The 23,847-nt window shown below is 50.1% G+C and overlaps 1 protein-coding gene across 2 annotated transcripts; it reads right to left on the bottom strand.

Moving 5' to 3' along the window:
• Positions 1-14,403: 14,403 nt before the first annotated feature.
• TXN2 (thioredoxin 2) lies at positions 14,404-23,403 on the bottom strand. 2 transcript variants are annotated; one of them, XM_054386726.1, is made up of 4 exons: positions 23,378-23,403; positions 22,491-22,708; positions 20,278-20,401; positions 14,404-15,296 (listed from the first exon to the last, which is right to left on the bottom strand). In XM_054386726.1, exons 2-4 carry the CDS (start codon positions 22,706-22,708, stop codon positions 15,180-15,182), a joined length of 459 nt encoding a protein of 152 aa, XP_054242701.1. In that variant the 5' UTR covers positions 23,378-23,403; the 3' UTR covers positions 14,404-15,179. The 2 variants fall into 2 exon arrangements, with proteins under 2 accessions (XP_054242701.1, XP_054242699.1); XM_054386724.1 differs by having other exon boundaries at positions 23,371-23,388.
• Positions 23,404-23,847: the final 444 nt, after the last annotated feature.

The following is a 23,847-nucleotide window of genomic DNA, read 5'->3' as shown; positions in this document are numbered from 1 at the left end:
AGGAAGCAGGGCAAGAGTGTTTATGTGGGAGTGGGGAAAGAGTAGCTCAAGCTACAATCCCAACAGGGTCTGTCCCCAGGCCTGCCAGCAGACCTGAAAAAGACTGTCTAAGGGGAAACTCACGTGGCAGCTTCCCAAGCATAGCGATTCTCATTGGGAACAACCTTGCTTCTTGTCTCTGGAAAAGAATGAGGATAGCCTAGTGAAGATACCTAGTGAAAATAGGCATTTCCCCCTTTATTGTTGCACATCAAACCACAGTTGTCTTTTCCAGGAGCACAGACTGGTTCTCAAGCCAAGATCAGCTCCTGTTGCTTCCCCCCTGCCATGAGCTTTCAAGCTCAAATGGACCAGACAAACTCAGTTTGAGAGAGCAAGCAGAAGTGAGGAAAAGCTGAGACTGGCCCCAATGCCTGCAGCAGGTCCCAGGCAGGACCTGGGTACAGGATACCACCCTGAGTGACCAGGCAAATCAGGGAACCAAGACTCCATGGCAGCACAGAGCTGGATTCACATATGATGCAAAATGTTTAAGCTGCTGTATTGAGGCCCACAGGAAGCTTTTGGGAAAAGTGTGTGCTGGGTCTAAGATGACAACCAAGAGAGTCAGTGTTTAAAATATGCACTGACAGTGAGATGCTTCATTACTTAGAGAAAAATTGAGAAAGGGGGAAGGACGAAACCCCAGCCACATCAGGAAACAGGCAAATAATTATCTGATGGATACACCAGGTCTCCTGAGAAAAGTCCTAGTCTAGGACTTGCTGCTGCTCATCCCGCAGTGTCTTCCTCATCATGATAAGCTTCTCCTTCCAGGAGACAGCAAAATCTCCTCTGCATTTAGATATTCCCCAGAGGAATACACTGCATTTCAGAAAGGGCAATATACCCTTAGAAGATCGTGTTCATATAGTGAAAAAAATAGGGAAAGGTTGCCATTTGAAGGCTCATATGCTGAGCATAAGACCCCCAAGGACAGTGTCCTTCCTTGACACCAACAGCTAGGAGCTGCATGGCACAGCTGTCTCCTTCACTGTGTGCTCCTGAGTGCCTCAAGGGTTGTGTAAGAGGAGGGGACCCTTCAAGAGTCATGCTATGGAATTAGGGCCAAGCTCAGCCTGGTTGTGCAATCCCTGCCTACATGGTGGTCAGCACAGCTCCTTCCCCATCATGCAGTCCCCTGCCTGGGTGCATCCCTTCCTGTGGGATCTCACACCTTGGAAAATAAGCAAACATAAACCTCTTGCTTATGGCTGCTTATCATCCCTCCTAGTGTCTTGGTTTGCTTTCCTGTTTTTCTTTCTTCTCCTACACCCTCCCCTGTACATACACTCTCAGTTGAAGCATGAAAGAGCTACCCTTCAAACTAAGGCAACTTTTGGCCCATGAGCTGCTGAAGAAAGGCATATATAGAAGTGGGAGCTGCAGGCCCCTCCCTCACACTTTATCACACAAGTGAATAGTCTCAGGCAGGAGGATATTTACGCCTTGAATAGTCCAAGGAAAGGAGTCGTGCAGGGTAGGGCACCTGGAGAAATCTGACCTCGTGGCTCGCACATCTGTGAGCAGAGAGATGGGAAGCGCTGCCTTGCTGGAGCTGGACGGGGCAGGGGAGCGCTGGGAGGCGCGGGCAGGAAGAGCCTGCCCCGGGAAGCGGCAGGCAGGTAGCGATCGTACAACTGTTTCTGGCTCTCTCCTTGGGACAACCGCAGCCTTATATGGGCATGAGTGCTCCACTCGAGGCAGAGCTGCGGAGGTGGAGCCTCAAGGGGCACTCCTGCTGCTTTGCTCCCAGGCTATCTGCCTGCACAAGCCGCTGACCTCCTTCCCGGGAAAAACCCTGGGAACCCTGGCTGAAACCAGCTGTTTAAATTTCAAAGTACAAAACCACCCGGCTCCCCTTCCCCGCCCCCCGCCCATACCACCTACTAGCTGAAGCTGCGGTGAAGCAGGAACGTCTGCATTTGTAATGCCCTGGCTATCTGGGACCGCTTGGTCGTTGAGTCCCCCGCATCCGACATGGGAAACCTATTCCCATCTGGTTGTGATAGTACTGAGAACCAGAAGGAAAAAAAAGAAATGAAAAACAAACATCCCCCTCCTCGCCCCCCGTAGTGTTGCTTGTCAGCCACTAGCAAGTGTGTGAAAGGCTGCAGCTGGCAGACCTGGTGCACAAACTCCATTATAGATCCTTTTGTTTCTGGATGTGTTTTGGAGCATCTCTGGCTGAGCTGCCAGGGTTCACATTGGGTTCTTACACTTTCCAACCTCGTCCAACCCACCCAGCTGAACTACACTGAAGACTGGCTGCAAATACAGCTGAGCATAAACACACTAAAAATGTCACTGTCATCAGATAAGGTTGCTATGCACATAAAATTCCTGACATGAGTTCATTAAACCAAGGGCATGAAAAGCTAAGCCATGTGCATAGGATGGCCGGGATGGGGAGAGGAGTATGGAGAGCAAGGATTCAGGCTCTAACTCCAGTTTAGGACATCACCCCTGTGTGATTCAATTTCTCTTAATGGGAAGAAAAAAAAACCAAAAAGACCAAAAGAATGAAGATATCAGGGCATCCACCTCCAACGGTGAACACTGACATCTCTCAGGAAGGAGCAGCAGGGGGGAAGCAGAGATTAGCCATTTGTGAGCTGTGGAAGGCTGACCACTACCCCTCAGCAGTTTTTACCAAAAACCAGGCATATTTAGCTGTCCAGGAGACAGTTATCTCTGTTCTGTAAGAGAGGAAACACACACTGAGAACTTCCTCTATAATACAATTTTTGTAGTTGTGGCTACACTCAGTTCACAGGAACTCAGGGTTGAGTAGGCTAGAAGATAGGAGGCAGGCTTACCAGTTCTCCAACACTCAAGTTTGCACAGAAGCGCATGAGCTGCTAGATGTAATGACCTTCCCTACCATGTACTGAGCTTTTATACTCCTCAAGCCACATGCTTTGAGAACCAGGTTGGCAGGACCTGTAGGAGTGATTCAGAGGCGAGAGTGATTTCAGGTGATCCCCACCTCTCCTGAGCTGACCACAACAGCCAACTTTTAACTGCTTGCAGACTATCTATGGCTCTTCCCCTGGGTGAGTGATGTGAGCTTGATTAACCTGCAAGGATGGAACATCGTGTTCCTCTTCAGCCTTACAAGGGTCAATGCTCAATGACTGCCTAAAGCCATCCCAAGTCTCATCAGTCCCTGAAAGAGGGCTGTTCCCCTCCTTCCTCTGATCTTCATACTCCCACTGCCAGTCACAGATTACACAGCTGATTCAGCTAGAAACAAACTTCACAGAATCATCATAGCTAGAGAAGACCTCTAAGATCAAGTTCAGCCATTATCTAACTCTACTAGGGCCACTTCTACACCATATCCTCAAGCACTGGGTCTAGATGTTCCAGTCTTTGATAACTCTTTTGGTATATAAGTTTTCCCTGATGTCTAACCTAAACCCCCCTGGTGTAACTTGATGTCATTTCCTGTGACTCCTGAGAAGAGACCAACACCCACCTCTCTACAACCTCCTTTCAGGTAGTTGTAGAGAATGGTAAGGTCTCCTCCCAGCCTCCTTCTGGCTAAACAACTCCAGCTCCCTCAGCCACTCCTCATAAGACTTGTTCTCAAAGACCCTTCACCAGCTTCATCACCCTTCTCTGGACCCAGCCCAATACCTCAATGTCTCTCTTATACTGTGGCATCCAAAACTGAACACAGCACTCAAGGTGCAGTCTCACCAGTGCAGTGGAACAATCACCACTGTAGTCCTGCTAGCCATACCATTCCTGACACAGGCCAGGATGCTGTTGACCTTCTTGGTCACCTGAGCACATTGCTGGCTCATGTTCAGCCAGCTGTCAGCCAGCACCCTCAGGTCTTTCTCTGCCTGGCAGCTTTCCACCCACTCTGCCCCAAGCCTGTATCATTGCATGGGTTTTTTGTGACCCAGGTGCAGGACTCAGCACTTGGCCTTGTTGAAGCCCCTATGACTGGCCTCAGCCCATCAATCCATCCTGTCCAGGTTCCTCTGAAGAGCCTTCCCACCTTCCAGCAGATCAACACCCCCATCTATCTTGGTGTCATCTGCAAACTTACTGAGTGCTCTCGATCTCCTTGTCAACATCATTGATAAAGATACTAAGCAGGAGTGGCCCCAGCACTGAGCCCTGGGGAATACCACTTGTGATCAGTCTCCAACTGGATTTAGCTCCATTCACCACCACTCTCTGGGCCCAGCCACCCAGCCAGTGTTTGATCTAGCAGAGTGTATGCCTGTTCACGCCTAGGGCAGCCAGTTTTTCCTTGAGGATGCTGTGGGGAACAGTATCAAATGTTTTATTAAAGTCCAGGTAAACAACATCCACAGCCTTTCTCTCATCCACCATGTGGGTCACCTTGTCATAGAAGGAGATAAGGCTCATTAAGTAGGACCTGCCCTTCATGAACTCATGCTGACTGGGCCTCATCACCTGATTGTCCCATAAATGGTGTGTTATGGCACTCAAGAGGATTTGTTCCCTGACCTTCCCTGGCATGAGGTCAGACTGACAGGTTCCCTGGACCCTCCTTCCAGCCCTTCGTGTAGATGGGCATCACGTTTGCTAATCTCCACTCCACTGGAATCTCACCAGTTAGCCAGGACTGCTCATGAATCATGAAGAGTGGCTTAGTAAACACATCCAACTCCTTCAGCACTCTTGGGTGTAACCCATCTAACTAGGTGGTTCAGCAGGCCACTCACCGTTTCCTCTTGGATTATGGAGGTCTCTTTCTATTCCCCATCCCTGTCTTCCAGGGGCTGGCTACCCAGAAAAGAACTAGTCCTACAATTAAATACTCAGCCAAAGAAGACATTAAGTACCTCAGCCTTTCCCTCATCCTTCGTCACTGTTTCCCCCTGCATCCAATAAAGGATGAAGATTCTCCCTCATCCTCCCTTTGTTGTTAATGTGTTTATAGAAGCATTTTTTATTATCTTTTGCAGCAACAGCTGGATTGAGTTCTAGCTGGGCTATGGCCCTCCTAATTTTCTCCCTACATAGCTTCACTGCATCTTTGTAGTCCTCCTGAGTGGCCCATCCTCTTTTCCAAAGGCTATAACCTCTCCTTTTACTCCTGAGTTCCAGCCAAAGCTCTCCATTCATGCAGTCTGGCCTTCTTCCCCACTGGCCCATCTTTCAGCACATGGGGATGACCTGTTCCTGCATTTCTGAGATTTCTTTCTTGAAGAGCGCCCAGCCTTTTTCCACTCCTTTGTCTGTCAGAACACTCTCCCAAGAGACAGTCTCCTGAACAGGCCAAAGTCTGCCCTGTCCAAGGCAGCAGTTCTACTAACCCAGCTCCTTACTTCTCCAAGAATCAAAAACTCTCCTATTTCATGATCATTAAGCCCAAGACAGCCTCTGACTGTTACATCTCCTACAAGACCTTTGCTGTTAACGAGCAGCAGGTCCAGGAGGGCACCCTCTCTATTCGGCTCCTTCACCAGCTGCTTCAGGAAGTTATCTTCCACATGCTCCAAGAACCAAACCTGAACCAACAGAAAGAGAAATGTTTCTGTCTCGCTCATTTCCTTTGTCCATTTGACTACCTGGGTGCTAGCAAAGCATAGTCATGCATGGTCTTGGGCAGCTAGGCATAGGGTGGTCAGAAACTATGAAGAATTGCAGCCCAGAAGAGGCCAGATACAGTGAATGATTTTACTCTAGCTGCATGGATGGTCACAGGGACTGTTATGGCATCCCACACACAAGTGATTGCAATCCATATCTGAATTAAGGAATATCTAACACTAAACATGTAGGATTACCAAAATCACAGCACCGTTTAATGTAGGAGGTAACTTTGGAGGTCTCCAGTCTAACCATCTGCATGGAGCAGGACCAGCCTTAAGGTTAGAACAGGGTGACCAGGACCACGTCCAGCTGGATTATGAATATCTCTGAGATGGCAAATCCACAATCTCTGTTCTTGCCTCTCATCCTTTCACTGTCACCTCTGGCAATCTGGATCTATCTTCTGCATAATGCCTGCTTTGGTAGTAGAAGACAGCAATTAGCCCCCCTCATAGACCTTCTCTCTTTGCAAACCAACTCAGCAGCCTTAGCCCCTGTTCATGTGTCAGATTGTCCAGCCTCCTGCCCAGAATAATGCTCCTCCACTGGAGCTGCTCCAGTTTGTTGATGCCCATCCTGCAAACATAAGGGCCATGCAGAAGCAGGTTGAGGAAGTGTCCATCTCACATTCTGGAGCAATTCAGGTGTCTCTGCCTGCTTGTAAAAGCACGAGTCTCTGTGGTGCCTCTGTTGGGGTGTGCATGCACAGCACTACCACCTGCCAGCCTGTGTACATGGCACAGGGAGTTGGTGCACACACCCTGCCTGTAAATATTGCCTCAGAAGTTTAGATCATAAAAAAATGGGTGCAAATTTACTCAAGTCCAAGGAACCATGCTGGTTTGTGTGAGCAGAGCTGTACTGCAGATAACCTGTGTGAATACTGTTTGTATGCATGCCCAGGGACTTCTGTGCCTTCTCCTCCTGCATAGCAGAGCTTCTCCTTCAGCAGCTCTCCTTCAACAGGCACTGATTGACCTTCCCATTGTTATTGGAGAAGATGTTTACAGTCAGGTCTAAATCTGGTCAGGTAGCTTCTCAGTTACTCATCTCTCAGCTATTACTCTGCTTCACTAACCCTGAAGCTCAGGCAGACAGGGTGTACCAGGCGGTAGCTAGGACTGGAAGACAACAGAAATCATGTTCAGCTCTGGTGATGTTGCTGGAGGGCAATGCATCACTGATGTGATGTCATAACTGTAAGGCACAATCTTCAGAGTGTGAAAAAGGATACCCATTACTCAGTGGGCCAGCAGGTGATGGCAGGCAAGAAGAAAGACCTCAAAACTTTTACCTAGTTGCTGTCTTGGGGATAATGGTAGGCAAAATGACGTGTAACCACAAATCACTGGGGCATTTTGCAATATCAGGATTGTGGCATGATGAGAAATCCCTCTGAAGTCTTCAAAAACATAGGAAATGGGGAAAGCTGACATCAGCTTTGAATGTGGATGGGAGAAATGTACTGCAGGAGATGACCTCTCAGTTACAAAGCTGACAAGCTGTCATGGACAGGATCTGTATGCAAGGAGGGAGGCAGGGGCAGGGCATCTCTGCACTGCTGGCTGAGCGTGTAGCTCAGCTTTGAAAGGTTTGAAAGGCAGAGCTCATTTCAGGGACCAACATCTTCTTTTAAGACTCTTTGGTAAATTCTAAAGCAAGGCAGGGAGGCAGAATACTCAGCTGACCTTCCTCATCAGTTCTACTTCTGGGCCTAGTGGTGCCAGCTGGGATGGGAAGCTGTGTCTGCATTACTCCCACTGTTGGATATAGGTTAGAGGGCCCAAAATACATGCACAGTCACTGCAAGCCATGAGACTTTGTTCTCTGCCCTGGGCAGGGTGGCTTGTCCCTTCTACCTCTGCAGCCTGGCATATCTCACCAGGCTTATCTGCTCGTGTGCCCTCCTCCCTCTTCAGCCATACCCCTGGGGCCAGGTTTGCCTGCTTCACCCCAAATGCTTATTTTTATAATTTTAAACCAAACAGAGTTGTGTTCATTTTGATTTCCAAGAAGGTTAAAGGAAGGTCAGAGCTGACATCTGGGCTGGAGATAACATTCCCGTCTAATTAGCAAGCCCTTAATAACGAGGGCCTTCCTGTCCCATCCCCCTGCCCCGGTTTGGGAGAAGGCAGAGTCAGTGGAATCTGGAACAGAAATGGGGCAGGACAACACCCCATTAGGCATCATTTTTCTTCCTAGTGCCCTCAGATGGAGCTCATGGGGTGCCTGTGGGGGACCGCTGGAGGCTGCCCCTCCTTCATCTTTGTGTGGACACCATTTGCAGGTGCTCAACCTCTGCAGGCTGCTTTTCCAAGCTTTCCAAAGTGCCAACAGTGCTGCCAGTGCCCCCAAGCCTGTTGCATGGGAAGAGCCCCTTCACCCTTTCTGCAAAGCATATTTAAACACCCTGCTGTATGTGTGGCAAAAGGAGATACCAGGAGACGTGATGTTGCTGGGAGGCATAGATGAGATGCAGGGTGAGGTCCCCAGAGCATGGCTGGGCCATCCTCTGCCCCTCCCTCAGTTTGGGAGCTACAGATTGGCAGCTCCGTCCCTGCTGTTGCAATGTGTCCCCTCGCAGTGCGGAGCCCGGCAGGCTGACACGGTGCAGCTGTCGTGTGCAGCAGTCCTGCAAAAAGGAAGCAGCCATGCAGGAGCCAACTTTGGCCGGGATGCAGGGCTGAGGGGGCAAGGGGCAGCAGTTCTGGGCAGACCCAGTTTGGTGAGGCCTCCAGCAATTTGTAGACATAGCCCCCCCCACCCCGCAGGACATGGAGACGCTGGAATGAAGCCTGAGTCATCTGGGAGAAAGCCTGCCCTGCTGAATCACCCCCAGCTCTGCGCCTTCCCTGCAGCTCCCCCGCTATGGGCTGGCTGTGCCCAGCCAGCGCTTGCAAAACCCCCATGAGATCACCGGCGCGGGCAAGCCTGGTGGGGGCTGAACCGTGGCCAGGTGCTCTCAAGGTGAGATTACAACACCAGGCACATCTGCTCCATGGAAAGCCCCGGGTGACACCCTTTAGCAGAGCTGGTGACACGCCGGCCCCAGCAGCCCCGTGGCGAGGGGATCTGCTGCCGGCAGCCTCCGCCGTGGGACCGCCCTTGCCGGAAATGCCACAGACTGTTGATGCCTTGCGGGGACGTGACCGTTGTTCCCGGCCAAGGTATAAAACCCCACAGGGGGAAGGAAAAAGGAGCCAGGGGAACCAAGCCTGGGAGTTAACGCTGGCACAGTTCAGCTACCGTCTCCTTGGCTGTAAGCTGGAGAAGACAAGGATGGAAACCATGCCCTTGGGTCAGCAACGTGCTGTTGGCCACCATGGACTGGGCTCAGTGTCACAGTGGGGCACAGGATTGTGCGGGAGCAGCAGCACAGGGAAATGACAACAGCCTAAGGAGTTTGCTGTGGGCATGGCCGTGTGCTGTCAGTTTCTGTGCTGCATGCTCTGGTGAGACCAGGACTCACAGGTCCCTTATGTTCCTGCATCCTTTCATTTCAAGGTTGCTGCCAGCTTCTGCCTTGGTGTGCAATGCCAGACAGTTTAAGAAAACCCCAGATGTGCTTCCTCTGAGTGTTACCAGAAAACACAAACTAAGAACAGAACTTGAGCCCAAGAGCAGGGAAAGGGGAATGGGAACTAAACAGAGCCCAGACAGGTATAAAGAAGTTGATGTGCTGGGCAACCACACAGTTTAGCATTAGCAGCAGCAACTTTTAGTATTGCCTGAGCTCTACAAAAAGTCTTCATGTTCCTGCCAGGATCTTAGGGTGAAGCCTATGGGACCTGGCCCAGCTGGGAAGGGGAAGCTGGACCTCTTCAGGTGGCGAGTTAAGCTTAAAGAGCCAAGCTGAAGGATCAGCCCCTTGAGAGCAAACAGAGAGCAAGAAAGAAGAATGTAAGGGTTTTGTCTTGGAGCTTCCTGCCAAAAATTGGCATGGCCATAAACAATAAGGCAGAACAATAAGGTCTCCTGTCCCAGCAGCTGCTAAGGCCGTCACCTGGGGAGCTTCCTGCAATCAGGACAAAAAGCAGCTCCCACATGCTTTCCTGCAATTTGTCATATGCCTGATCACTGCTCTACTCAGTTCCTACCATCCTCCCTTCCCCCAGAGCTGCCTGTCTCACGCCCCAACAAGAGGATGTGGTTATGCAGACCAACCTCTGGTGAGGAGCAGGCTCATCGTTTGGATTTGCTTCTCCAAACAGCAAGAAATGCTTTTCATTACATCTTCTGAGTCACCCGATAGCCTCCCCACAGACAGCATTACTCCTGGGCTGCTTCTGCAGGCACTGCATGGACTTCCCCTCTACATGGGTCCCAACACCCCAGAGAAACCCACAGCACCCTGCAGGTCCTCTCTGCCTGCCACACATTGCAGCTCCAGGGCTTACAGTGCCCAGAGTTGGCAAGATGCTGCCAATGGCTTCTTTTTCAGACCACCACACCTTTCCAGGGTGTTAATCTCTGGGTCTGAATGCTGCCATGCTGGATCTCTCCTCGTGGGTATGTATTTTTAGAAAGTTTGAGCTCAGACCATGCAGTCACTCCTGAGCTATGCCAGGATGAAAACAACCACTTTCCCTGAACAATACTGGCATGGAACAAAAAGCCACCGCAAAAGGGGTTTTTCAGCATCACTCAAAACTGGCCAAGCTTTGAAAGATGAAACTTGCAGTGAGGATGAAAAAAAAAAAAAAAGGTACCTAGTGAACAGAAAGGGCTTTCACAATTTACTTAAAAAGGCAGATTAAAGCAAAACGATGTTATATAAATACTGGCGGGCGTGCTGGAGCTTGCATGCAGTGCGGCGCTCTTTGTCTCCATCACAGCTGCCTGTGCTAGCCAGGCCCACAGCTTTATTACCTGCTGGCTGCAGCTTGGCACGGCCCTGTGGTTAAAGTCACCTGCAAACAAAGGAGCCATGCAGGCCCTGTGGGTACAGGCCCCACCAGGGAAGTGTTACTGCCTCATCACGGAGCAAGAAAGCAGCCTTAGGGGATGCACTCCCTCTCTGTCCTGAGGCCCTGAAGCTACACATGCAAAGCTGGTTTGGACAAACACCCTCCTGCTGCCAGCTGTGTGGGACCAGCATGAAGGAGCTGCAACCATGTGGGTGGCCAGAGGTCACCATCACCTCTGGAAACCACCGAAATCTCTGGTGCACTTTGTAGCTCTGGACAACTTGAAGTGGATGTTTCCGAGGGCTTGCTGCAAAAATTTCCTGTTTTTCAGTATTGCTCAACCACTCCTTTGCTCATAAAAGATATGGAGTTGGGGTGCCTTCAGCAGCAGCAGGATGAGTACTGTTTGCTGAGAAGGGTACTGGGAGCTTAGCCTTCCCCTGAGTGGGAGAGGAAGCAAGCTGGCTCTTGTCCTTTTTTTGTCAGCAGCTACAGCTGCTGGGGACATCTGTGACCCTTAGAAGCTCCTGGCACTCTCCACAACAGAGAGCAAGAGTATGTGGACAGACAAACACTTAATCTATGTGCAAGGATATTATTTCACAGAAGCTGCAGAGAAAACCCAGCCAATTTTAGTCCATTTTTATTGCAACTACTTGCATTATCAGAGCCTGGGAAGTCAATGTGGGCAGGCAGGAGACTGGGTGCTGCCTTGTTGCCTACAGCTGCCAACTCTCCTCTGCCCACAGGGCACAAGCAACTCCAATGTCCCCCTCTGGCCTCTCCTCATAGGACAGGGTCCCCCATCTCACTGCCCAGCAGGGCCTCTTGCCACCAAGAAGGCAGCCACAGGTTTTCCCCTCACTCCAGCAGCGATGGTAACGTGGGCTATGCCTGTGTCAAGGTCTCCCCTGAAGTCTCTGCTTTCAACCCATTTGTCTCCTTTGCACGTAAAAGATTTGGGCTGTTCCCTGTTGCTTCTGCTTCCATCTTTCCTTGGATGGTAGAATGCAAAAAAGAAAAAAAATCAACCAGGCACAGCTCAGCACAGCAGCTCCCTCCAGCATCATGCCCAGCCTTTGGCTACCACTCTCCCCATGAGATGCAGCCCTGTTTTTTGCCCAATAAAGGTTCTAAGAGGGAAAGTGTTGTTGAAGGTACAAAGTTCCAGAGGCAGAGAAACCAGGAAGCTCACAAGTGCAGAAAAACACCTGTGCATAGTGATGGACTTGGGTCTGGGTGGCTCACAAGGGCAGGTAATGAGGACACAGATCTAGTTTGGTTTGGAAGTCAAGCCCATGGCAGTTTTATCTTATCTTTTTACAGCTTAGGATATGTGCAAGATGTTATTCTTTAAATTGCAGGGCTGGAGAATTTAATTGCCAATTCTGCCTGAATCCTATCATTATTTAGTTTATTAAAATGGGGTGGGGAGGGAAAATCTCAAAGTGATTAACAAACTGTGAGGGCAAACAGCCTGACCAGGCTGGTGAAAGGCCCTGCCTAGGACAGCATCTGTTTCCCTGTTGGGGAAAAAAAAAATCTGGTCTTTGTTTTGGTATTTGCACAGGAGGAATCATATAATATGTTGATAAAGCAAAGGATTTACTGTCAGTGCTGGGTGACCAGGCTGCTGAGGCCAGATCACTCAAACTGTAGCAGATCACTTATACACAGCTCCCTGTGTGCTGCAAGCCAGGAAACCTGAATTTTCCATCCTCTACCAATACTTGAAGCAGAGAAGACAGCACAGCTCTCCCTCCTTGCAGGCATTTGTTGTGGCCCAGAGCAGCTGAAGGTTAACATGGAGTTCAGCAGGCAGGCACAATTATCTTGGGGAAAGAAGCAGCTGTGTCAAGGCTTGATGTAAGCACAAAGCTAACACAAATGAATGGAAAACCTCCACTTGCCTGGAACTGGGCACCTTGGACAAGACTAAGGATAGAGGTACTGTGCCTAACCTTTGAGTATAAAATGTATCTGGGGAGGGAGAAGCAAGTTTAGCCGAGCTTTGCTCCCTTTGAGAAAGCACTGACTACCATGTTCTCTTGAAATAGCAACCAGCAACATTACAAGCTGAGAAAGCTACTGTAACATAGGCAGTCTTGGGCAGGAGAGAGCAAACACCTAACAGATCAGAGAAGCATCTGGTTTGGTTAACTCCAAAAGGGAAACCCAACTGCATCCTTGCTGAAACAAGGGCAGAAAATATTTTCCCAGCTGACATGGAAAATGTAGCTAATGCTGAGGATTTACCTATTGCTTCAGCTCTCTTCTCTCCAGAAAGACCAACATCACATTCAGGTGGCATGAACATTACTGTGCAACCTCTCTTTTAACTGCTACATAAATAGGCTGCTGGTAGTGCTTCCCACTCACACACCTCCTCTGCTATTAACAGCAGCTCCGGGAATCCCTGAAGCCTCCTCATGCAATCAGAAAATGAGGAGCTGAATGGAAAGCCTGCCACAGAAAGCCTTGTGCTTTGAGTCCTGTCCTGTGGTGGAAACTGTATAAAGCACTGAGGGAATCTCAAGCTGCTCCCAAACCCCTCCTTCTCCTCTCTACCCATGGTGCTGTTCCTGAGGGATTTCCACAGGGTACCACACACGTGGGTCTTCAGCATTTATCTCAAAGAAACAGCTGTGGCTTTCACATAATGTACCCTAAAGCATGCTGGCACTTTAATAGCTGAATGACACCTTAAATCCACTTTTCCTTAGAAGGAAGTGATAAAATAGCTAATTTATACTGCCCCTTAATTACACAATGCAAAGTCACTGTTTTTTCCTGTTCTGTAGGATGGTGAAGCACTAAAATTGACTATTGTTGGGTATGTGACGCTGTTCCCCTACATTTCCTGCTCGTGCAGGAAAATGGAGACAGTCTTTACTAGAAGTGTTTACAGAGCAGGAACACCAAAACTGCAGGGCATGTTGCCCAGCCTGAAACATGAGCAGGACATGAGCAGCATAGCTTCTGTCATCTCCCAAATAAAATAAAATAAAACACCAGTTTTTGCTGATTGTAACTGACCAACTTTACCAAATTACATCCAAGTGACATCACCTCTAGCAGTACTCTGGGGGCAAGATCAGCCCAGCCTGGACAAGGAGACACCCATATCTGGGGACCAAGCACTACCTTGTGCTGCTGCTGCCCAGGCCTCATGGGTGATAGAAGCAAGTGAGAGCAGTGATGCAGCACTTGGCTCACCACTCCCCTGCTCCTTCAAAGGTCATAAATCATTACTGCAAAGGTGCAGAAAAAAAAATTGCCTCACTGCTCATAACAACCTATGCCAGGGAGGTGAAATGGAGCAGAGCCAAAGCAGAGTTCAGAGTGACTGAAGGAAACAGAAGCTGGGAAGGGGAAAAAAAAAAAAAGGCAGTTTGTACATGGTAATTAAGCATTTACAATGTTTTCATGCAGCTTAGATAAGCAAACAGGAATTGAGCATTACAGTAGGCATCAGTATTGGTGCTGCACTCTGCCTACAAGCACAGAAGTAGGCTGGGAGCACTTAGATGCCAGGCTGACTAACAGGTGTATATGAGGAGGAGGAGATGGGAAGGGCGGAAGGCTGCTTGCAGTGCAAGCACACAACTGCCTCCCTTAGTCTAAAGGTCAGGGCAGTTAAAGTGACAAGGCTGCCTTTTGTCAGTGCTCACCTGCATGAGCACATTTAATCATTCACACAAGGGTGAGGGAGGCTCTCAGGCTCCCCAGGCAGGAGTGGAGGGAGAAAAGCATGGGGGGAGCAAGCAGAAGGCAGGTGCCTTGTGTGCAATGAGCTGCTGTTCCTCTGCACACAGGAGGCAAGTCCTTCCTTTAGCAGCCTGGATCCAGCAATCACCCAAAGGGGATCATAGAAGCAGCACTGAAAACCCCATGAAAGTAATTCACATATGTTTTTTGGCACATTACCTCTCCTAAACCATTGTTAGAAACCAGCCACTGTGCTGCTGATACTCCCTCTCACCTCTCTGGACAGACAAGGGACTTCCCTGTCATTTCTGAGAACCAAGTTTTATTCTCCAGCTAGATAGCAGTGACTGATAAAGTTCTCTTTATTGCAGTCCTACAAAAGGAGATCCATAAAACATTTCTATTTTCTCTTAGAAAATTGTGCTGGGAGCTCATGGATTTGTGGAGTAGTTCTTCCGGTCCCAGAGACACAAGGACAGAGAGACAAAGAGACAGCTTTCTCAGGCAAGAGGCATTCTCAGCTTTAAACAAACCCACCCAGGGCAGGTATGTACTTACATCTTGCAGGGAGCAGCTGCCCTCTGCTCTGGGCTATCAGATGCTGGGCAAGAAAAAAAAAAAAAAAAAACATTCCTCCTCTTAACTCAGCAGCAGCTCCACGCGTCAGCTCTTTGCTGATAAACACAGGCTTCTAATTCCAGCTGCATTCCCCATTTTGAGAATAAGCAGCCGTGCTCCTTGGCACCCTTCAAAACTACTGCTGCTCAAGAGAAGGGGGAGAGGGAGGGAAGGGTTACAAGACTGCCCATCTCCTAAAAACTCCAAACCAGAAGAAACCCCCAGGTTGTACAAGGCAGGCAGTTCATGTGCCCCTCACTCTCCCAGGCAAGGAACGCACAACATGGACGTGTCTGGAGGCAGAGGTACAGCCACTAATTTACTTCAGGCTCCAATGAGTTTCTTGAGGAATGCCTCCAGCTGATCCTCGTCCTTTATCCCTACAAACTTGTCCACAACGTCTCCATTCTTCATAGCCAGCACGGTTGGCACTGCTGACACCTGAGAGCAAGAGAAACAGGAAGACAGGGGTGAGCAGAGGCTGCAGGAACCCAGTTGCACCTGGTCCCCAAATGGAGCTCCACAGAAGCAGTGGCTGGGGGAGCTGAGCATGCATTGCTCTGGGGTAACCTGTCTGCTCACAGAACACAGGCTATGGTGGGCTCTGTGCTACTCCTCACCCTGTGGCCTCATCTCTTCTCCAGCTTATGTTGCACTGACGACGTCAAGGCTGAGCTGGTTTTTGAGTTTAAGTAAGAACCAAAATTTTAAAGACAAAACTAAAGCTAATATAAAAAGAAGGCAAAGCTTCTCCCTCTCCAGTACAAATTCCTCTTCTTCCCTTTTGTCCTATCATAAGTAAACAAACCCAGTGTTTTACCAGGACGCCTCTCAGACATGATGACCTTTGGACATTTTATAGCCAGGGTGGTGTCAGATTGGAGCTGTGTTCTCCAGACAGGACTGGAGTTGGAGCTAGAGGGTCCTCCACTCACCACTGCACAGGCAGATTTCCTGCTTCATACTATCACAGTAATCACAACCCCTGCCAACCCATCTTTCCTTTTCTGCTCCTGTTTTCAGTGGTTTAGCTGTTCACACACCAGTGGCTGGTTCACTGCAGATTCCTGATGATTAGGTAAGAAGTGAAAAAGTCCCTCTGACCAGAGCCAGCAGGCAGCTGTGCTGCTCTGGATGCTGCTTTTTTAAGCCCAGAACCAAGTTTTCTGGGAATTAGCCAAGAGAACAGTGGTGGAAAGGACAATGCTCCCCAGGGACTTGCTGGCTGACTGGTGACAGAAGAGACCCTGGGGATATGATTGAGAGAACCACAGAATTGCCTAGATTGGAAAAGATAACTTTAAGATCATCCAGTCCAACCATTAGCCTAATGCTGACAAGCCCTCAATTAAACCATATCCCTAATCACCACATCTGCACGACTCAAATACCTCCAGGGAAGGGAACTCCACCACTGCCCTGGGCAAGCTGTTCCAATGCAACCTGAGTGCAGAGAGCTGTGGCAGCAGAGAGGTCTGGTTGTCTTTCTGACCCCTCAGCTTTGGTGCCCTTATCTCTGCAAAGCCTCCCCACCATGAAACATGTCCTGTCCTTATCTTGCCTGCTGCCTCCCTGCAAGTCTGTGGGGCCATCCCCATATGTGCTGCCAGCTAGGATCTGCAAATCCTTCCTCTGGAAACCCGCCAGAGGGTTGGCTTTTCTCCCATTGGGAGCCTGAGATGAAAGAGACATTTTGTGCTTCCCTTCCCACCCATTCCCTGCCGGCCAGTCCAGCATGGCTCCCCACAGTCTGTCCTCCAGGGCTTGTGCACTTCGCTGAAGGGATAGGAGCTACGGGGCTGCTGAAACACACAATCTTCAGCTCCTCCTAGTGACTGGCAGGAACAGATCCAAATAGTGTGGGCTCGGGCCCCATCACTGGAGACACTGCTGCCAGAATGCTCCCCTGTGATTTAGGGGTAAGATAGGATGGTGCCAGCATTGTATTCGACTGATCTCTCCCTCTCTGAGAAGGGCAAAACTCTGCTCAGCCTCCCCTTGGTTTCAAAGTGGGTTAATGCTCAGCACAGCTGCCCCAGCTCCATGCAAAAAAACAGCATGCCCGAACAGCACCAGTAAACATCCAACCATTATAGCCTAAGTAAGGAATGGGCAACTCTTCCAAGTGCTAGAGAGAAGCAGCTAACACCAAGCTGCAGGACTCTGCATGATGACCAGCATATCCATGAGCTTCACACAGCCTCAATCCCTCCATCTCTTTCCTTTTTTGTGCTAGTGAGCAAACCCCAGGAATGGGTGGCAGGCCTGGGGCTGGTGTTGCAGAGCTGGGTGAGAATCAGGGGCACTGAGCAACTTGCCTCTGCCCAGAAAACACAATGCTTTTGAGAGCTTCCTTCCTACTAGCTGCAGCAAGGGCAGCACATTAATGGAGCACATACTTTGTTTTGCTGCTTGAGAAGCAAATGTCATGGGAATTTCTAGAATGCAAAGTTGAGGCCTGTTTTATTTTCTTGGGTCCCATCTGCATTGAACCTAAATAAACTCTCCTCCTCAAGAGCATTTCTACAGAAAAAGTCAGGCTGCTTGTGATCAACTCTGACCACAGATAAATAAAGGCCATCCAAACTATTCCTGGCAGCACCCATATACCAATGGTCTTCCTCATCTGAAACTGGGGATTTTATACAAGCTCGGATACCACGCAGTGGGAAGGATTTTCACCCTGGCTTCAGAATGAGTAGTAAAATAAGACTGAGCTCAACTGATGAGCGACCATCCCTATATCCAGTAGCTCTCCTGAGCTTCCCACCCACAGTGGCTGGAGAAGGGGCTGCCCTTTCCCAGTGGCCATGCATGCAGGCAACAGGCGACAGCAAGACATGAATCTGAAGAATTTTAAGAGACAGCAGATTAAACAAAAGTATTTCTTCCCCCTTTCTGTTCTTGGGTCTAGAGGTCAGGAGCAGGCTGGAGCAGTGGGGAAAGGGCACAACCAGAGATAAAAAGAGGAATGCCCGGAGAAAGAACTTTTGTACTGGGCATAACTGGCCAGGGAAGAGCGCTGGGGATGTTTCTGGTGGCAGGAAATGCATCCCTGCTTTGTGCTAAGCCGGCACGGCTGGCAGCCAAGGGCAGGCAGCGGGCTACGGAGGAATGTGCCGGCATTCCTCAGCTCTTCCAAGGGGTATCTTCCCCCCCCCCCCGCCTCCCCCCACGCCAAGAAGGCTGCTGAAAAGGACGCTGTGCAACTGGGGGATGCATGCATGGGCAGGAGAATAAATAGGGGTGGAAGGAGACTTCCTGGCAGCCAGTAGAGGAGTTATGGGGGTGGCTTGGATGCTGAAACTGGTCAAAACAAAAACTCTCTCAGCATGCAGACATCTGATCCCAAAGGGAATGGCTTTAAAACAAATCAAGCTTTCCTGATCCCTCCTGAACACCACCTTTGGGTTTCCTGATCTCTTCCAAACGCTACCTTTGGTCCCTCCTTCATCAGTCACATCTCCTTAAGCAGCAGCTTCCCAGAAGATGAAGCACATGCTCAGCAAATGAACCCAACTTCTACCTTGAAAAGGAAGGCCCAGGCTATGAAGACACAAAGAAAAAAAATCTCCTTTACCCCTATTTGTTTGCAGCTATCCTAATCACACTGTCTAAGGATGGGGTCTTAGACACAGGGATAATGGCCAAGACCAGAAACACACATCATTCTGAGAGCAGAGGACACAGTGGTGATCCCCAGGCCCTCCTGTAAACCCAAAACTTAATCATGTTTGTATATAAGGCTCCAGAATGGATAGCTGGAAGCTGGCCCTTGCCTGCAGCCTCAATCCTGCCTGCACCTATGCCACCTGGGCTGTGAGACAGGCAGACCCTGCAGCCAAATGCATGCACAAAGTAGGTTGTAGAGCTGCTCACTCACTTCAGTGAGGGAGAGAGTCCAAGCAGTGCCTCACCAAACCTGCACAACTTGGGAACCTTCAGCCTCTTTTTAAAAGACCTTCACGTGCATATGTTCTGTTTGCTGTTTTCCAGTCACCTGAGATCACCCTCTTGCAATCCCAGCTAATTCCATATACTGGAAGACTTGGAAAAATACAAGAGTTAATAATCTCTATTCTCTTCTTCCTTTTTCCTTAGCGTGGTTGCTACCAGAACCCTGCCTGCATCTATTAGGATTTACACATTTTCTGACCACAATTGAAACAACCTCACCCTCTTTAACTTCCTCTCACCAGCATCCTCAGGCTATGCAGCCAACCCTGCTCAGGAGCCAGCAGTCATCTTCCTGTCTTTGGGCACATCTGCCAGCACACCATCCTGAGGAGAGCACCTGAGGCTGCATCACATTTGTGGGTGCCAGCTGGGTGGACATGCCACCACAAAACAGGCAGAAAAGCCTCTTTGGGAAAGAGTGGGAGGGAGCAAGCTATTTCCACCTCCCTCTCTTTCCACTTTGGCAGTGGTGAGGGAATGGCATAGAGCAGCTCCTCCAGGTTCAACAAAATGACAGCTTGCTCAGTAGATGGTTCACACTTTGCTGAGCAACTAGAGGAGCTTCCTGTGCTGGCCTCCACCCTGGGAGTGGGACTGCATCTGCAAAGGGGGAGCAGCTCCATCTGTGTGATAGGCAAGTGAAAATGAAGCACTTTCTTCCCTGTAAGACACAGCAGCAGGATGCTTTGACTCCACATAGACAGAGATGTTGTTTACAAGAAGGTGAGAACAGTCATCAGAAGAGTCTCTGTGTTTCCTGAACTACCTAACCACAGGCACAGAGTGAAACTAAATAATTTAAACCAAATTCATGGCCTTCTCCAGTCACTCTGCTCCTTCCTGGGAGCAAGGCAGCACAGGGAACACATCCAACAGGCATGTAATACACTAGGGTAAGTACCAAGGGCTGTGCTTGACAAGAGTGACATGCATGCTCCTGCTGCTTAGGTGTGTTCTCTGACCTGTTCAAACAACACCCAAGGAGTCCCCTTGTGCTGTGGCATAAGGGTGGGATGTTACCATCCAGCAAGAAATCTTGAACAAGGAAGGGCAAGAGAGGACAGGCTGGCTGCACAAAAAATGTTCAAGAGCAGAGCAGACTGGGGCTTGTCACCTCATGTTCCTGCCCTGCACCTGAGCAACATAGCCACACACACAATAAAATGCTGTGTATGCTGCAGGCTCCTTGAGGCCAGGAAAGCATTTATGTTGACAGATGCCACTCTGCTGACAGAGGACACTTTTCTGTAGAATGAGAGGTGGAGATGCTGAGCACAAGCAGCAGAGCTGGAAGGGAACCAAGCAGTGAAATCCACCTACTGATGAGTGACCTGAGGGATCAGAAACCTACAGGCATTGGACTTCCCCTCCCCACCAACACCACTGCAGCAGGTACACTGCTCCCCAGGGAGGGACCTTCTTTGTACCACCAGCAAAAGAAAGTCCATGCAATTCCAGCTCCTACCTCATACTCAATAGCAAGGTCTGTGTGATCATCAATGTCCACTTTGGCCATCAGCACTTTCCCCCCCTGCTTGGCCACCATCTTCTCTAACCTGGGGCCTAGGATCTTGCAGGGGCCACACCACCTAGTGGAAAAGGAGGAGAGGGGACATCAGAAGAGGTAAGTGCAGAAACAGCCATGGAAGTCTTACTGGTATGCCAGTGCCTTTACCACCATCACCATTCCATTTGAGTGCTGGCCTGGAAACATCATTCCTGAACCGCAGCTTAGAAAAACATTTCTCTCACAAAGGAACTGTCAAAGGGTTTTCACTCTTCTGTGTGGGTGTGTGGTGGTGGGGGCTGAGTGAAAGAAGAGATCACTGTTCAGCATTTGTGGGGCTTTTAATGTTATTTTAATCACACTGCAGTCTCCCTCTTTTTCTCAACTATCCACAGAATGGTAAGAGCTGGAAGGGACCTCTGGAGATGTAAAGCAGGTTCACCACAGCATGTTGCACAGGACTGTGTCCAGGTGGATTTTGAGTATCTCCAGAAAAGGAGACTCCGCAAGGTCTCTGGGCAGCCTATTACAGTGCTCTGTCACTCTCAAGGTAGTTTTTCCTTGTGTTCTGATGGAAATTCTTGTGTCCGAGTTTGTGACTACTGCTCCTTGTACTGTTGCTGGGCAGCACTGAAGAGTCCAGCCCATCCTCCTGCTCCCCACCCTTTAACTATTGATCAGCATTGAAAAGAGCTCCTCTCAGTCTTGTCTTCTCCAGGCTAAACACCCCCTGGTCTCTCAGCCTTTCCTTGTAAAAGATGGTCCAGTTCATAGAATCATAGAATCATAGAATCAAGAAGGCTGGAAGAGACCTCAAAGATCATCGAGTCCAACCTGTCACCCTAAACCTCATGACTATCTACACCATGGCACCATGATGGACTCAATCCCCTCATCCAGATCCAGTTCCTTAATCATCTCCATAGCCCTTCATAGCTGTTCATCCCTACCCTGCTTTGCTGGTGCACACAAGCAAAGCTTTGACCCTGTTGACAACAAAGGAGCCCTGGAGCCAGTGTTGCTGCAGGAGTCACAGCCCACACTCAAATCTGGTTTTGCCCATCATCAGATCATAGACTTCCCCTCCATGCCCACTGCAGGGTTTACAGAAATTCCCTTTTAGCTGCAAAACTCACAGAGGCCTTGCAGCTGTTCAAAGAGAGATCACCTGATCCAAACCCAGGTGCAGCAAGAGGAGACTTTGCGGGGCCCAGTGCACAGAAAACACTCCCTGCATCTTCCAACTGCACCAGTTATGATGGTATGAACATATTCGGTTAAAAAAAAAAAGGAAAAAACCCAAACAGTTAAAGCTCTAAGTGCTCTTTTCTTTTAGAACTGAAGCTCTGATAAACTTTGTTCCTACTCAGTTAATCAATGTTCATTTTGGCTTATCAGCTTGGTCTATGTAGAGCAGAAGTTTTTGAGCTGTTTCATACTCCATTTGCCCAGAATCAGCCATAGCAGGCTCACACTGTGGGACTAGAAAAATATATGAGAAAATAGAGAAAATCAGAATTGTTAATCCTGAAGATAACATCTAGGAATATTTTTACTGGCAAGAGGATGATAATGTTGTTATTGACAGAAAAGGCTGCCAGGTGGCTGTTATTAATATACAAAGACATTTGCTGTCAGGAGCCCTACTTCAAGAGCATGCAGCGTAAGAAAACTCGAAAGGCAGAACATGATGGTGCAGGGGTATTCCAAGTGTAGTGCTCTTCCACAGCTGTTAACATCATGTAGTGTTCATAAAAGGACATTTAGTCCACAAAACTGAAAAATGGAGCTAGCAGAGCTTTTTCTTGAGGTGTCTCTTGTCAGATGATGCAATGCCAGGGCCCAGGTGACACCCAAGCAGTTCGGAGGTGCAGCTATGCTGCTCTGAGGAACACCTTCCTGGCACTTGTATTTTACACTCCTGCAGGGTGTATCTACACCTACACTGCTGCAACCCAACGAGTGAAACCTCTGTGGAGTGCCATAGAGGCAGAAGCACCCTTTAACACCCAATGTCCAGCATGGTGGTTGGCATCTCCACAGCTTGGGAAGCCCTCAGGTATATTCATGCCCAGTGTGCTCTGAGTCCCATCGTGTCAGTAATGCAGCAGGGACACACCTGCATGTGTGATGGCACAGATGGGCACAAGAGCCGTTGAGAGGGAACTTACTGTGCATGGAAGTCCACCACAACAGGTTTAGGGTTGTTCACCACACGGTCCTGGAAATCACTGCCATCCTGCACGTTGAAAGTGCTCCTGCAGCCTGCTGAGGTGCTCAAGGCCCTGCCATGAGGTGCCAGGGAAGCATGCAGTCCCAGGGAGCCCTGTGAGTGCAGTGTCCTGGGGCTGAGGGACAGCAACCGCTGGAGAGCTAGCCTCTGGGCCATCTGTTGGGAAAGGAGGAGGTATGTGGAGTGAGTGCACCCCACAACTGATTCCACTGCAGCAATACCCCACTTAAAGTCTCCTCAGCAAGACAGTCCCCATGCCAGGAGGTGCTCTAGACAGAAACATATGGAGCATTACAAGGGAGCGATTACTGTCCCTATGACCAATCCTTGCCACCCCACTGCAGCTCCAGCCCCTAGCAGTGGAGTCCCACCCACCACGGAGCCCCATCTACAGAACCCAGCGTTCTCCTTCTGTGGGGCAGGATCTCCGCACCGGGAACAGGATCCCCGTTTCCCTCTGTCCTACTGAGCACTGCCTTACCCCCCCAGCCTCTTCCCTTCCCGCAACAGGGTAGGGACCCCAACAGCTCCCACCAGTGGGACAGGGCCCTGCAGCCACTGGGTCTCCGCTCCGCCCCGAACCTGGTGAGGAAGGATAGCCCCACAAGACCACGGGGGCCCTACTGCTCCTCCAGCCCCAGAAGGCAGGACCACCCCAAGCCATGGAACCCAACTGCCCTCCCCACCCCCAAGGGAGAGGAAGCCCTAGCCAGGAAGCTCTCACACCCGCAGAGCCATAGGACAGGCCCCCGCCCACCACGAGACACACACCCCACCCCCTAAAATCCACCGGGACGCCGCCGGGCCACAACACCCACCCCACACCTTCTCAGAGGTGACCCGCGCCTCACACAACTTCCGCTTAGAGCCCCACCCGCCCACACGCTGATTGGCCGCCGCCGCAGGAAGTCCGCAAATGACGGGAGGCCCGCCCTCCCAACCGATTGGTCACTGCCCTAAGCCCGATCTCTGACTGGTCACTGTGGCCGTCCGTCAAGCCCCTGCCCACTGCTCTGTAGCAGCCGGCGGGGTGCGTCACGCGGGGCGAGTCCTGGGTGTTGATTTGCGGCAGCACCCTCCAATAGGCACCGTAGTTCGGCGCGGGGCGTGCTGCACCCCCCGCAGATGGCGCGAGTAAGGGACACGGAGTAAGGAACAGGGTACGCCGTCAGCAGGCGTGATCCGTAACGCAGCACTGCGAGTCACCGCTGAACCGAGTCCCTCAGCGCCACATCTACGCGGCTTAGAAATACCTACAGGGACAGTGACTCAACCACTTCCCATGCTAGCCTGTG

The sequence above is a fragment of the Indicator indicator genome, chromosome 14 (assembly GCF_027791375.1).
Source record: "Indicator indicator isolate 239-I01 chromosome 14, UM_Iind_1.1, whole genome shotgun sequence".
Classification (NCBI taxonomy): domain Eukaryota; kingdom Metazoa; phylum Chordata; class Aves; order Piciformes; family Indicatoridae; genus Indicator; species Indicator indicator.
The sequence above is the reverse complement of the archived record's forward strand: the minus strand, read 5'-3'. Positions and strand labels throughout refer to the sequence as shown.